The sequence below is a fragment of the Sprattus sprattus genome (assembly GCF_963457725.1).
Source record: "Sprattus sprattus genome assembly, chromosome: 13".
In the NCBI taxonomy this organism is placed as follows: domain Eukaryota; kingdom Metazoa; phylum Chordata; class Actinopteri; order Clupeiformes; family Clupeidae; genus Sprattus; species Sprattus sprattus.
Genome location: NC_137911.1, coordinates 17536577 through 17552737, shown reverse-complemented (window position 1 = coordinate 17552737; position 16161 = coordinate 17536577). Strand labels below are relative to the sequence as shown.

Sequence of the window (16161 nt, the reverse complement as noted above, 5' to 3'; positions counted from 1 at the left end):
CAGATTCTTCCTCCTCCTCTCTTTGTTACTCTTTCCCTCGCTCATATGATTCCACAGACACTTGTGATTAAAGCAAATTAAGCTTTTGGGTTAAATCCTCACATTTCACCCACACTGGTCCTCCCAGTTCTGAGGGACTGAAGCCATAATCACCAATAACACCATTCATTCTTTCTGAGGTAAAGCCTCTGTGTCATTGTGGTAACACTGTCCTTTCATCTCAGCATGATGCAGCTGCGATGTCAGCTCTCTGTCCTCATCCATCACATGTTCAGGTCCCCGAAGAAGCGAGGCAGATGGCTCCGACTGAAACATCAGCACCGTTAAATCGCTGCCATCTCTCGCAGGACACACATGTGTGCGATTAACACCTGACATGCGTGGCGGAGGGAACGGGCCTGATGGCACGACCCTTTGTCATTCAGTGGCTCCGGTGTTCATTTCCACTGAGATCCGATGAGAAGCCCATATGCTGTGGGCTCTTAGCATCAGCGTCTCTTCATGAATCTATATGTTCAGAGCGCCTGCCATTCATCGTCTGAATCTCAATTCAAGTCCCAGGTAACAGTTAAGTCTGATGGGTCTGTGGGCACATTGGTCACATCTGCAAACACTTCCAGACACACACAAACACGCACACTTACACACACACACACACACACACACACATGTACACTCACACACAAATATATAAACACACACACTCACAGTCACACACACACACACACACACACAAACAAATAGAATCACACACACACACACACACACACACACACACACACACACACACACACACACACATACACACACACACACACACACACTCACACACACTCACACACTCACACACTCACACAAACAAATACAACACAAACACAAACACAAACACAAACACACACACATGTTAAGACAATGTCTTTCAGTGGGGCTATTTCCACTGCTTGGTCTGACAAAAACTCAATCCCCACTCGCACAATGGCCGAGCCAGCTAATGAGTTTCACAGAGGGGCTGGGTGCTCCTGAGGTCAGTTCAAATGGCACTTCTAACTGGCTTTGGGTCAGCTTCAGTCACACTATCCGCTATGCTTTTTCATAGAGCCCATGCGAGCTGTAATCATCTTACTGCGTAAAGCTGTAGATTACCAAAGAGGGGCATATGTTGTCAGTCCCACTCTCAATCCCCCCACTGGTACACACACACACACACACACACAAATAATTGAACACACACCTACATGAACACATCCATATTCGCCTGCACAGACACTGACACGCACATACACACATTAACTGAACATGCACAAACATTCACATACCACACACTTCACAAACAAGTGCACACACAACACACACAAGCACACACACACACACCCGCACACGCACGCGCATATATACACACACACACATCGTGCCCTCTCCACGCACACGCATATGCACACGCACACACACACACACACACACACACACACGCACGAGCAAACACACACACACACACACATACACACACACACACACACACACACACACACACACACACACATCGTGCCCTCTCCACGCACACGCACACGCACATGCACACGCACACACACACTCACAAACACACATCGTGCCCTCTCCATAGAGATCCTTTAAAGCATGGTGTGAATTGCCTAAGAGCTGTTGGTTTTATTGAGCTCCTATTGGCGCTAATAAAGCGCACAGTAGAGCCCTTCAGGGACTCATTTACACTCTATGCGCTCTAACCCCTAACCACTTTACAGCTCCCTCCATTAGCATTAGCAGTGGAACAATCAGTTTGGAAAACACGCCAGATCAATATCCTGGTGAAGGGCTGCAAGCACTGCATGTTCATCAGGAGGGGACCAATCTCACAGTCAGATAGGGGCCTTTATCTATCTCCTGTGAAGTGACGAATACCAGACTCACCCCAGCGTGTGTCAGCACGTGAGCAGGAGGGGTGAAGAAAAAAAACACATCAGACAATCTGCAGGCTGCTCACTGACCCAAACTGCCTTTTGCTTATGAAGTTTATCCTCATGAAACTTCTGGCTTACATTTGCTAAACAAGCTGCTTTGAGCTTGAGCATGAGGAGCACTTCTGTGAGCCCTGGGAAGGGTACAGTGTACTCGTTTCAAAAAACAACACGGAAGAAAGAAAAGAAAATTCCCCCTTCTGCCTTTTCTGATGTTTTATGAACAAAGTGCTGATGCTGCACAGGCCATACTACACTGTGGTTGCACACATGTAGCCTAACGTGATAACTATTATAGAACACACCCAGGGCGCCATTAGAGCAAGTTGTGTTCAAAGTTCAATACCGACACCTAACCGGGTGTCACTATCTCTCAGTGGCCATAAATCTGCACTCCATAAAGAAATTGTCCATGACAGCAAAGTACTCGTTACATCACACAACTGGAAATAAACATCATATTTAAATACATAATCAGAGGAAATGAAACATTGTGCTCAAATACAGTCAAGTTGGCGAGTGTACGTGTGTAGTCTATCCAGTTTTCCTTTTACCCTTCAAAACACTTTCCCCTAAGTCCTAGCTGCATAAAGTTTGGCGGCACTAAAAGTGACTACCTTGAAATGCGGTAGTCTTTAAAGAAGGTTTTGCGCCATTCTTGAGTTGATTTAAAAATAAACACATGAAGAAGCCTGTGGCTGCTCACCGCGCCGCTCACAAAAGCAAGGACAGATAGGCGGCATACCAACGTATTGATAAGAATGTATCCTAGCAACAAGACACACTGTTCAGAAAACCAACTGCATCTGCCAAGGCCTGCACACACACAGACACACACAGACACACACACACACACACACAACCACACACAGAATTTAAAGAAAAAAAATGAAAAATGAGCAAACTTAGCAAAGTCTCATGATGTCATATACATAAACAATGAAGCCAAAGCTTTTCCATACACTAAGCATTTCCACTGCCATTAAAACCCCTCATTCAAGAGGGGAGCAATCAAAATCACATTTGTCCCTGTTCCAAACTATGCAGGCCACTGCCAATGCCTGTGAAAGGGAGAAAGAAGGAGGGAGAAGGAGAGAGAGAAAGAGAGAGAGAGAGAAAGAGAGAGAGAGAGAGAGAGAGAGAGAGAGGGAAGCAATAGTGAGAAAGCGAGAGAAAGAAAAGCCTCTTTCACATACCAAACCCTTTAATGTATAAGGTAAAAACAATAAGAGGAAAGATAAAAGATTTTCATTCCCACACAGTCTGCCATTACGGTAAAGTCGCAGGTGTTTTCCCACCCTGACTGTATTTAACCGGATGCTATGGAGCACGAACCTCCACAAGACTTGTGAAACATGCAAGCTCTTATACCAGTTAACTAACCAGGGTTAGAAGGAATAGTGAGAGAGAGAGAGGCGGGAGAGAGAGACTTAAGTTTAAATGTTGGTGTGTAAAATGATAGAGGCAAGAATTCATTCCAGTAATTCATATGGGTTCGCACTGTAAATTAGGTAAAGCCAGATTCAAAAAATGCTACAGGGAACATGCAGAGCTCTCTTGTTTTCCAAGAGTCTGGGAACAGAGGAAAGCCCAGAAATCCTCCGATGCATAATTCAAATATAAAATATAAAATCATAAAACGTAGCACAAATAACCCGACTGTGTCCATAATGTTAAAGGCCAATTGATTTGGTACTGAGCTGCACGCTAAAAGCCCTTTAATAAAGAGGGAGTGGAGAGGGACGCAGCCTAAAACATCTCAAGAGCCTCCTCTGACTGCTGCTTCCTTTGAGGACGTCTTATTCAGTCAGATGGTTCCCAGCACTTCAGACTAAATCCCACACCCTCAAATTAAACTGAGGGAGACCCTAGCCAGTGACACACAGACCCCGACCAGGCTGAATTTACATTGTCTTTGGAATCAAATAAGAGGGCTTGGATAAGCAGGCTTTTAATCTTCAGGATTAATAAACACACACACACACACACACACACACATGCAGCGACATGGAACAGGTCGAGAAGCATGTGGAGCCAGTCACGTTTTTGGCACTGCGTGATAAAACCAATTCACAGATGCATGTTTCATTTGAGCTTCTCCTGTTGCAGAAGATCACAGAATGTGTGTTTGTACACCACCACAGGGCTGCACTTGGGTGGGGTGGGGTGGGGGTGGGGGTGGTGGGCTCCTATTTTTAGGACACACACAATGTCAGATGAACCTGTGACTCTAAACCCAGTACGGCCACAGCCTCAGGGGAAAACACATCTCTCTGCTGACAGACATCTAAACACATTTTGTTCATATGGGACATGTATATACACATGCGGCCTTTCCTATCTTTCCCAAAGGACGAAGAGATACTCCTCTCCTCTCCTCTCCTCTCCTCTCCTCTCCTCTCCTCTCCTCTCCTCTCCTCTCCTCTCCTCTCCTCTCCTCTTCTCTCCTCTCAAGAGGGATTTATGGTTGCCGTTGCTGTCCTTGCGCATGGCGGTGCGGTTGGAGAATATGCAAAATGGACGAGCTGGAGGCAGAGTCTGTGAGCAGGTCCGTCTCTACAGGCATCTTTATGATCTATCAGCATGGGAGCATAGGGATCCCCAGATGGCAGAGAACTTTGCATTTAGGCTCACTGTCACACAAAAGTCTTTTTGTAATGAAAATAAAACACTGTTCAATAATGCAGTTCAGAGTGTCTTTTGTTACCATAACAACTTGTGTTGACAGGCCAGTTTTACTGACAACAAGCAGGGTCGTTTTGCTGCCAGCTAGCAATAAACCCAAACACTATCCAGAAACTTTTCAGAACCCGTCCAGTTGAATCCACAAATGGATAGGTTAAACTGTCTTGTCTTATAAGCTATTTCACTGTGCTCTGCAACCTCTTCTTATTGCTGCTTCCAGCAGTTTATCCACAAATGAATTCTAGTTAACTATCATGTATATTTCACTGAGCTCTAATTCACAATTACTTCCTGCTGTTTAGATGGTATTTTCCTTGGCAGCGACATCTATTCTACGAAAAGCGCAGCGAGTCAAACATGTCTCTCGTGAAAGTATAAAAGGTTACGGCTCTGTACTGGCGTCACAGCATGTGTTAAGCATACATGTTAAGCCTGTGAAAGATGTTCATTAAACACTTTTGTCACAACCAAAAGTTTTTATAATTACCGATACACATTAGCTACTAGTTAAGTAGCTGCTTGTGACAGGGTTAGGGTTAGGCATTGCCAGCCCAGCTATTCCTGTGTCTATCTTCGCCCTCCTCTCTGTCTGGGACTGAAGAGGTTTCAAGTTTCAGGAGCTTCTTGTGATGTTACATTTGCAAACCTTGTTGCAGTATCCATCTGACTAATGTCTGGGGCTTAAAGGAGAACGATAATTGCTATTTATAAAAACAGGCTTTTTCTGCAGCTCATCACAGCCGCTTTCACTCCCACCACTTACTATCTAAATCCCTCAGATATTTCCACTGCCGGTGGGAGATTCCAGCCTTAAGACAGTGTAATACAAACCCTCCGTCAGTGTCAATCAATCTGTCAGTCAATACAATTTCAGTCTACTAGCACTTTTCAAGCCAGTGAAGGCAGTTCACAGTTCAAATTCTTATGCAGCATGTCCTGATGGGTTCTAGGAGCCATGGAGGATGGGGTGGGGAGGTAGAGCGTTTGACATAGCCAGATGCTTATCTACATGGCTGTGTGGCTTCCGTGGTAGGTGACACTTCTGTTCTGAAGTCGCTGTCAAACTTTAACATGGAAAGATATCAGGGTCTCATAAACAGGAGAGAATGAGATAAGTCAGGTGAGCCTTTTTGCCTGTCCTTTCCTTATCATGTAGAAGCAAAGGTTTTTGTAAAGGTTGAGCTGCCTGCCTCTGTGGAAAAAATCTGAGTACAGGCCAGATAACTTCACAGATGTATCGCTGCAATACCATATAGACAGACAGATAGGTGGATGGATGGATGGTTGGATAATGTAGGAATGGATAGATAGATGGAAGGATAGATGGATGAATGAGTGAATGGGTAGTCCATAGATAGATAAATGAGTGGGCAAATGAACAAAATGAAAGAGATAGATGGGGAGATGGTAAAAGTGGGAACAGAAAGAAAAATCAATGCAGTGAAAAGACAAGAAAGATGTACAGGGACAGACAGTCAGACAGACTGACAGGCAGACAGAGGGAGGGAGTGCTTGCAATTGGTGAGACTCATCCAGCTTTGATGAGGGGCGCGCCCTCGCCCTTCTCTCAGACCCAAATCGGCCGATGCGACGCGATGCTCCCATTCAGGACCCTGTCTTTAAGGGCTCTTCACCCCTTTGTCTACAAAACAATGCTGGTGGACAGATGGTCCTGGCAAAACTCAGAGCCGCACCCCACGCCATCCCCCCCCCAGCCGCACACAGACCACCCCAGACACCCCCCCTCCTCCACTACCCCTCAACCCCAACCCCAGCCACTCCACGTCTGGCAGAGTTACCGCACTGGGAGCGCATTTGATGAGAAAAGCCTGCCAAATATGTTTTCACACATTAGACTCTCTAACCCTGACAGCCAAATTGCATGGTTGGGGGGAGGTGGGGGTGGTTGAGTTATGAAGCTGAGAAAGCTCGAAGGAAACCTTTCTTTTCTCAAACACTGCTGCTGACACACACCATAGGCAAACTCTAAATAGTTGTAAATGCACAAGTCTTTACAACACCACAGAAATGCAGAACTAGTCATTAGAAGCATAAATGAAATAGAGAGCTAATTATTATTACATGTTTGATGTAAAGACGATGCATTCAAACAGAATGATGGTATCTACACATACTGTTAGCTAATTTTTTACAATGCTAGTAAAACCTATAGTAAACCAAGTTTATGAGCATGCAGGTGAAATAACCCTGAACACAAAAGAGACTAAAGGGGAGTATTATCCCTATGTATATTTGCTAAGCAAACATGTTAGGCTTTATGGTTCTCATAAGAAGGCCAACATTTACCTTTCTTTTAAGTCTTTTTCAGATGAGCATTTTCTAAGACTTGAACAAAACTGAGCACAGGTTTCGTAAACAATATATCTCATGATTTGGGCTGACAAGGTTTGACATTGGTGCATCCATCTGAATCGAGGTGAAAAGGCAAACATGTCTAAAAGCAGGTGCTGTTGATATTTTTGTGAACGCCTGTCCCTTTGGGCAGTGATAATGAGTGCTTTCACCTCAGAGTCGGGCAAAAATGTCCTGTTATTGCGAGAGCGAGCAGAGAGCTGTGAGGTGGCTAAGAGATTAAGCGTTGATGTGAGCAGTTGGCAGGAGGGGGGGCTTTGATGTACCTCTGTTATTCCCACTGCTGCTGTTGATGCCTGTACCTCCTTCAGCCCAGGATGCTTTGGCAGCAAGTTTTAGAGGTCACATGCCAGGAACATCAGCAGAGCTCACATCACACAGATCAAAGGCACCAAATCACGAGGTGAAACAGGCATGACGAGCCATTCCCCCTTCAGTCACCCAGAGGAGAGAATGGGAGGTTTCTTTAACGCGTTAAGACTGAGAGACCAGGAACTAAATCTTCCAATACAGCAGATTTCCTATGCCTTTGTGTGCCTTCACTTCACATGGACTTTGCCTTTATTTACTCTCCTTACTAGCTTTTACATAACAGCGCTGTGCTGAGAGCGTCTCCAACTGCTTGACGGAAGGCTGTGTCGTACAACATTGGCACTGAAGACTGTGACACTGTCTGTGAGTGTGCAACCAAAGCAATGGACCAACCTTTACCCAAAAGGGAGCTGCCATTGCATGATGTGTCTCTCATGCTCTCTCTCTCTCCTGTATTCATACAGCACATCCATCCCTTCACTTCATCCATTCAATGTATCCATGCATCTATCTATCTGTCCCATGTACTGTCTAGCTATCGAACTATCTGTATCTATCTATCTAGCTATCTTTCTATCTCTTTCTCCTTTCTGTCCATCCTTACTCATGTCCTCCTCATGTTGCTATGGGACTCTGCACCATGTCCAACTCCATCCTGTAGATGTGAAGGATGTTGTCCTGTAAACAGATTAAGACTGCCAGTCCTCTCTACTCAACCTCTTCTTCTCTGGTGAGGTCAGACCCTCCACAGGGGCCAAGCATAGAGAGGGAGAGAGGAAAAGAGGTAAAGAGGAAGACAGAGAAAGAGAGAAAGGGAGAGTAGTAGTTTTTGTGGCCTGAACTATCTGTAGTAATAATGGCTTACATGTTCTCTAATGCTTATATAATAATAATGCATATAATGTTTAATACAGATGTGTACATGTTTTCTAAGTTGAACTTCAACTTGAATTCAGTTCAGTTACTCCTGACCTACTGCAACCGATAATTCACATGTCTATCTGGCATATCCGCAAATTTGAGTTTCTTGCACCAATTAATATAAAAACAACAGGATTTGGTCCAAAACAATAATAGTATATTATTTATAATAATACATTTCGTAGAATGGTGGTTTGATTCTGGATTTTCAATCACAATTTTCTTTGACCTTGTTAATGATATTGCACCACACATGCAAGCACGCACACACGCTCACACGGTCACACACATGAACACACACACGCACGCGCGTGCACTGCACACACACACACACACACACACACACACACACACACACGCACACACACAAACACAATGCAATTAAGACTGAGAAGAGGTGACATGCAATCTGATCTAGGTCATTACTGTAAACACTGTGAATGACCAGATGTCCAGTTGAACAGGCTGGCTCCTGTGAAAAGCGTAAACAAGCAGAAGTACGAGTGTGTTCACACACACAGTATCAAGTGCATCTGATCACTTGAGACCTAGCGGATCCATCACAGATCAGGATGCAGAACAGTTCTAGAGAGAGCCACTCTCTGGCGTCTTAGTGGAAAAAACACTCCAGACCATTTCAGGTAAACACACTTCCTCCAGGCTCACCATTCTGTGGGCTAAAGGAAACGCAAATTCTCAGGTCCTCCACCGCCTCGCTGTCATTAACGCAACAAACACAGCCATTCCTCATCTTGCTGAAGATTAAACCTTTCTACAGCACTCGTGTGAAAGGGACTCACTTTGCCTGAACAAAGTGTGGAGGACAACTAAAGGGTTCAAAGAAAGGAAACTCCCAAGCAACACATAAACAAGATGTCAGAAAAAGGGAAGAATTTGCATCAGAGGCGCTGGGATACATCCTCTTCACACACCTTGTGTTTTAGTTCCCTTTCCTTGTGTTTTAGTTTTCCTTAGATTGTAATTACCAGGGGATTGGAGCATCAACTTATTTGGATAGTTGGAATGATGGGGTATTAGAATTACACCTTAAGTTTAAAAATACACAAACATTTCAACACAACATTTTTTTTTTTTTTAAGTTTCAGTAGCACTTTCAAATAGCAGAGATGAGTCCAACAGCTTAATATTTCCTTTCAGCTCTTTTTTCTCAGCGTCCCAAGGGAACCCTTAGTACTCTGGGGTTTAAAGAGGACCAACCAATTACATGCCCATTAGCCATCCAGTCTCCTGCCTCTCAGCCTCTAAAGAGACGAGAGGCTTGCAGGACCATAGCATCTTTATGGGGTTAACCCAAGCAGCCAGGGTGATAAATCTCAAATAAAACAGACTCAGCAGAAACCATATGTTCTCCTAGCTCAAGTTCTCCTTCATATGCCACTGAAATTATGCTCATCTTTCCGAGGTGGATCATTTAAGAGCTGCTTCTCAAATGTTCTGTTTTCTCTAGACATCCAGTGACGTCAGTGGATGGGGAATTGAAGATGTGGTATGCCAGTGCGCTACTTCAGCATCCTCTGGTAAACCAGAAGGATCAGAAAACGTTCTCTACCGCTGAAAAATTAGAGCTTTTGATGCAGTTTCGTGTTCCCGTGAAAAACGGCATGACCAAACACGCTCTAAGTACTGCGGCTTTGCCTTTGGTCTGGCTGGCTCCGCTCATTCCACATCAATTTCCAATTTACCGGCATCCTCTCATTAAACTAACAATTACCCCATCAATCAGGATTTATGGCTGCAGAGGTCAATGATGAGATTCACAGGCAGCACTGAGGGAGCAGTACAAACACACTTCAAACACTTTAAAAAATTTGAAAATATCTCTCCAGTGTTTACATTACAAGCCATTACAAGCAATAAGGCTCTAATCCATCACTAGAAAACTTTAGGTTTAATGTCTGCAGATTGGCCCCTAAACAAAATCTGTCTTTATTGCCATCTTACAAACAGCTTAACGGCCGAGTCCTCTCATTGTGAGCTCTGACCCCTTTGTTGGAAGCATGGCTTGTGAACTGTGATGAACGGTTAAGCTAGTTCAACATGAGCTCCTTTTAGCGGAGGTGATGGGGGGTTTCGTGGGCTTTAATGGTGGTTCAGTATAACCATGGGAAGCAGCAGGAATGCTATCTGAGCCTGTAACAGGACCCTGGCCCACCGACCCCCCGTCAACACCATTACCATTCACCCCCTAGGTGGCCTGGCAGGAAGGCTGCATCTTTTCTGACACAAAACAGAACCCCCTTTTTTTACCCCACTCCCGAAATGTCAGCTCACCTTCCATAAGACAATGATGCCAGCCATGGCACCACGGCAGCGGAGGTCACCTAGCTAAATTTTCACCTGTGGAGCACATCAATGATGCCTTTCTCTGTCACACAATAATGGCGACTTTACTCTCCCCAAAGACGGGGCTGCCCCTAATGTAACCTCTCTAACCTTTCCCTCACCTCCAATGAGCTACACTCCAGATAAACAAAGCTGAAAGGAATCAATGGACCTTCTCTCTTTCACAGGCCAAGGTTTCTCCCCTAAGACTGGGCGGCTTTACTATCCAAAATACTCAGCACTACAATCACCACCTCCAACCATCCCTTGTCCCTTTGTAAAAGCAATGTTGTTCACAAATGCACACGGATACTGTTAGTGTGGTTCATATTCAAACCACCACACATCAAATACCCCTGCATTCCTAGGGTGGTAAGGAGTACCGCTGTCCGATGAAAGCTCTTTGTTGTGCATTTTCCACTAGTAATGCTTCAGTGGTAGTGTGCCATGCTGCTCTATGCTGAGTTGTGGTTGAGTCTCTGGACACACAGTGGGAGATTCCAAGCCCAGCTGTACAAGACACTTATGTTTTGGATCTATATGACAGCAGATGGGGCCAGATAGGGTAACTGTCACTAAATGCTGTTTGGGGTTAGGGTCAGGGTTAACCCTTCATGCTCATAAATTCAGGTAGGCCGCAATTGCAAACACCAGCCTGTCTCTATACACGTCCCTAAGAGCAAAGTTTCAGTTTTGTTTAGTAATTAGCCTCATTCTCTTGAGCTACGCAAACACTAAACTAAAGGGTCAACTTCTCGCGGTCGGGGAGCTTGCTGAAGGGACAGAAAGCTGTACTAATCTTCCTCAGTGGCTGGAAGAGGGATTTGGGGGTTCTCTATCTCCCCCTAATAAAAACACAAAGTGCAAGACAATAAGATTAGATCATCACAATTCCATCAAAAACAGAGACACTTATTACCCTGTATTAAAGACCTAATTAAAGCCTTGAACTCACTAGGATGTCTGAAGCGCTTAAGCCTCAATGACTGACCAAAGACATTTTCCAGACTGGGAATTCGAAAACAAACTCAGATCATGTCATATGACGGGAACGAAGACTTTAACATGACTACTGACCCACTACATCTATTAACTTGAAGAGTAATAACCAAACGACAATGCTTCACAACAATGCTGCAGAGCTACACAGGTGTTGCAATAAATCAGTTTGTATTTGCTGCAATATGTATACTTTATTTACAAAAATTAACTTATATTTACTAAAAGGAAGGTTTAGATATGTTCACACCCTTTTCAATGGGAACTGAATCATCAAAAGACTAATTTACAGAATCCAAATCATAACATAACAACGTGTTCTATCGTTTTTCCGTTTGTTCAAGAGTTTTGTGTAGGCCCTCTTCGGGTTCCCATCTGAATCAGTTCCCCTGTCTCCAGGGTTGGTTTCGGCAATCAGGATAAATCCAATTAGGGGGACAGTCAGACCAGCCAGCCACAGGCAGTCTGCTTCCTGGGCAGCGAGTGGCCTGAGAGGGCCCAGAGGGAATCAGTGTTACACCTCCTCCTCCTCCTACAGAACTGTCCTTATGGGCACTCATCTGTCCGCAAGCACAGTTTCCAAACACACAGAGGCCATCTTAGAAATGAACCAGGTCTTTTTAAACAAATATGTAGGCATTTTACCCATATGTGTATGCACGTTATGGGGTCAGATAAAGCAATGAATCTTAAATAAACCACATTCATCAACATCACGCCTCATCCTCCACTGCTTTCTCTCGGGGCTCTCGTTTAGTCACTAGTCACTAATGCCATCTTAGAAATAAAAAGTTATTTGTAATAATGTTTATGATGTGTATACACTTTATGTGGTTAAATCAGGTAATAACTTGTAAATAAACCTGTTTTATTGGCATCACTCACACTCCCACGCCTCCACCCCTTTCCTTCTAGATTCTCATCAGTCCTCACATTCAGTTTGTCATCTTAGAAATAAACATGGTCTTTGAAAAGAAAAACTTAACTTACATATACTTACGTACATGTGTAATCTTAAGAATAGTTTGTACCACTTTGTTTAAAGTATGTCTTGGCTTCCAAGAAGGAGGATTTCAGAGAGAGTGTGAAAATGTGCTGGAATGTCGATAAAGCGTGTCTGACAGTCACACAGACCGTGTTTAAAAGAACTGTTTGACACAGTGATGAAATACTGAGTTTCAAGGAAATGCTTGACAGGGGAGAAATCACAAAGGGCTATACAGAGAAGAGAAATAGGGCAAAACTACTGAGAGAAAATAAAAGTGAAAGATAAAAACTACGACACCTGACATCCTGAGAGCCAAAGGTCAGTGTACACAAACACTCAGCGCGGCTTGGCAAGCCTTCACACAGCCACTGCTCTCCTGATAGATTCAAGATGCTCAGAGTTTCAGATAAGTTCTGTGAATCTCCATACTCAACTACACCCATGCAAACACAATTAAATTAAGTCACTGTTTCATCACAAAATACAAACCATAAAACAGACGCATGGGGTACAGCATGAAAGCTCCAAGTCCATGTATTTCCATTGTATTTCCTCCACACGCGCTAAGACAGCTTTTACTCAAGTGAGCAGGAATCATCCTACTACAACTGAATTCTATAGCAATAAATATGACTTAATCCAGGACTACAAAACACATTACATTCTCCAGGAGTCTCTTTGGCTCTGCGATACACCCCAGTAATAAGCCTAAAAGCTGTGTTCTCCGTGATGGACGGGGTCATTTGTTGTGCATGGAGGCCACTAAATAACAAACCTCCTCCTGCCACAAGGCCGGCACCTCTGCAGGGGAGTAGCCATCAGTCATCGGCAGCCCAGGACGCCCGGGCTGGGGCAGCTCTCCAGGATTAATCCCGTGAATTTATGACCAGAATAATCTAAAAAAGTGGGCACTGGCAAACACTCTGACTCTTGTCAGGCTATAAATCTGATCGAGCTCTTTACAGTAAAGGGAGAGAAAGTCCTCTGAAGCAGTGATAGTGAGGCTTCCGTGTGCCCTCAAGAGCCAGGACTGAGAGGAAGTCATATAGTGTAGCCATGGTCCGATCACCAGAAAGCACTACGTCCTTAACGTTTCTTCAAAGTAAATCAAGCTGCAACCACATTTTAACACTGTAACATTCACTGTTAAAAGTGGAAGCCATTGACCCATGCACTAATAAACTTTTACCCTGAACAAGTAGGAGTTTGGGGTAAAACACTCTGTGATTCTGTTTCGTGGAGTATGCCAGCTAAATACTAATGCTATTTCACCACGCTCATAAAGTACAGACTATCAGCATAATTTCCAGTCTTGGTTAAGATTGTGCAAAATGCAGACAATAAACTCAGCTGCTGCAAAGCTTCCTATAGGCTCATCATTCTTAATACACTCTGTCATAACAAAAGCTGCAGAAGTTGTTTGCATTAAATCTCCCCAGTTTGGATGTAATTTAAAACCAGTCATGTTTACATGTATTTGCTGCCCTTTGGCGCATTATTGCAGGAGCTCAGGGGGGCCAGCGTGCTCTGTATGAAGCAATAGATCTTAAATGGCGTTTAATCCTTATTAGGTCTGCTTTCCTGGGCTAAGGTTTGAGGTAATTAGAGCAGGGCCATCTGCGCTTGTCGTCTGAAACAGTGGGAGCTGTCTGCACCAGTCAGAGGCAAACAGCGTCTTGTACACAAACTGTATGTTTTGGCCTGAGCCAACGTGCGAGGGCCAGCATTCCTTCCATCAGAGATTCATCCTGTGCAAACATCTAAATCACATCCATGCAGAAAGCACCGCAAAGATTCACCAGCAGGTCAGCGCCAGAACTGGGCAGGATCCATTCTAGAATCTGACGCTACAGTATCTGGGCCCATTCTAGAGTTGGATGCTATCTGGGTCGACTCTAGAATCGGATGCTATCTGATTACATTCTAGAATCTAATGCCATCTGGGTTACCATCCATCCATCTGAGGCTTCCACCCCAAAAGTGCTTCAGATTTTCTAATTGGGCGTGTAAATGCAAAGAATAATATCTTTTATGTCCTAACGTCCCCTCTAGTCTTGGCATTGCCTCTCTACCTCACAATTAAGCTAAATGAGCTAAATGGATTTTTGGTATGGTGGGCAGTACTAGAGACCCTGGCACATCACTTCTGAAGTAGAACCTTTTTGCTTTATAGATTGCTTTAACAATATATACATAATTATAAACTTGTAGGTGGATTGTGAAAGTTGAATCCCAACTTTGATGCTGTCAGGCAACACATGCAATTTCTACTCACCATTCAGTCCATTGGGTATGCTTCTGTGGTGATGGGAATTGGAGAGATCATCCATGGATCTCCCCATGTTTGAGATCTTGGTGTCGGTAGGCTTATGAAGGCCTATGTGATTGTGGTGATGATCCGGGCTCCCAGCACTGCCCGTGCTGGAGGTGCTGCTGCCGTCCCCCACATCCCGCACAATGCTGGATCCTCCGTTTAGATTAGTCAAACTAGATTGGCTGTCAATGGAACTTCTGGACCCGGCACCGTTCCTGTCCTCATCCAGCATCAATATAATCTCCTTGAGCTCCACATTTTCTCGCACCACCGTTTCTTGGTTAGCCTCCAGCTCTTTCAGCTTGTGCTGGGACATGCCTACCTCTTTCCACATAACACTGGCTGTGTACCTGCCGAACCGCTGCCATTCCCGCGACAGTTTCTTGCCCTTTTGCCGGTCATCGTCCAAGAAACAACACAACTCTCTGAGTTCGTTGTTATCGTCCTGAAGCTTCTGGTTGACTTCTTTCAAACTCCGGATCTCGTGGAGGTGAACCTGCAGCCTCCGGTTCACGTCCTTCATCATATTCCCATGTTCTGCCATTAAATTCATCTTTTCCCCATCTGTCTTTCTCAGTCTTTGTATTAATTCTTCTTTGCTCCATTTCATGAGCTCCTCGTCTGGTATTTTACAAAAATCATCCCTCGGTCCGTCTATTCCATGTTTTGCCATATTCCCACCCGGCGTTTCGCGTCCGTTCCGAAGGTTCTGGGATTGAAATGTAAGATGGACTGTTTTAAATAAACTTCATTGGTAAATCAAAACCCAAAAGCGTATTCATTATAGGCAAAGCGGGTCCAGACACAAACAAACCCAAAACATTAAGGATTTAACCAACAGGCTAATGCCTGGGTTTTTGGGTTGAAATAAATAGAGGCGATCCAACTAAAGCAATTTTAAATCGATGTTAATATATCCAGGCAGGTTCAGAATGTCATCTCATTACGATAATTTCCTTGTTAAAACACCGTTCTTTTGCTGTTGTTGTAAAGAGCAGCACTGCAGCCTACCTATTTCATCCGACCCAGTACACGACCTGATGAATGATGAGAAAAGAGCCAGCAGCCGCGTTCCACTGATCTCCAGTCAGCCAGGGTTACGCGTTATGATGTCAGTGCATTTGTTCAGGGTAGAGCAGGCATTTTTAAAAAGTTCCCTCCCACGGCTCTTAGTTGCCTAGCCTAATTACGAAACTGGCTTTAAGGCCTGACTAAAACTATTCAAACACAAACGCATTTTATAAAACTGAGAC

The 16161-nt window shown here is 44.3% G+C and overlaps 1 protein-coding gene across 1 annotated transcript in view; it reads right to left on the bottom strand.

The window, feature by feature from the left end:
• ccdc85ca (coiled-coil domain containing 85C, a) overlaps window positions 1–15581 on the bottom strand; it is a gene marked incomplete at both ends in the record, with an annotated part of 34243 nt that extends 18662 nt beyond the window's left edge. Inside the window, one exon of the mRNA XM_080849724.1 lies at window positions 14870–15581. Coding sequence (XP_080705850.1) covers window positions 14870–15581 — 712 coding nt within the window. The remainder of the gene's footprint in view (window positions 1–14869) is intronic.
• Between the last annotated feature and the right edge of the window lie 580 nt (window positions 15582–16161).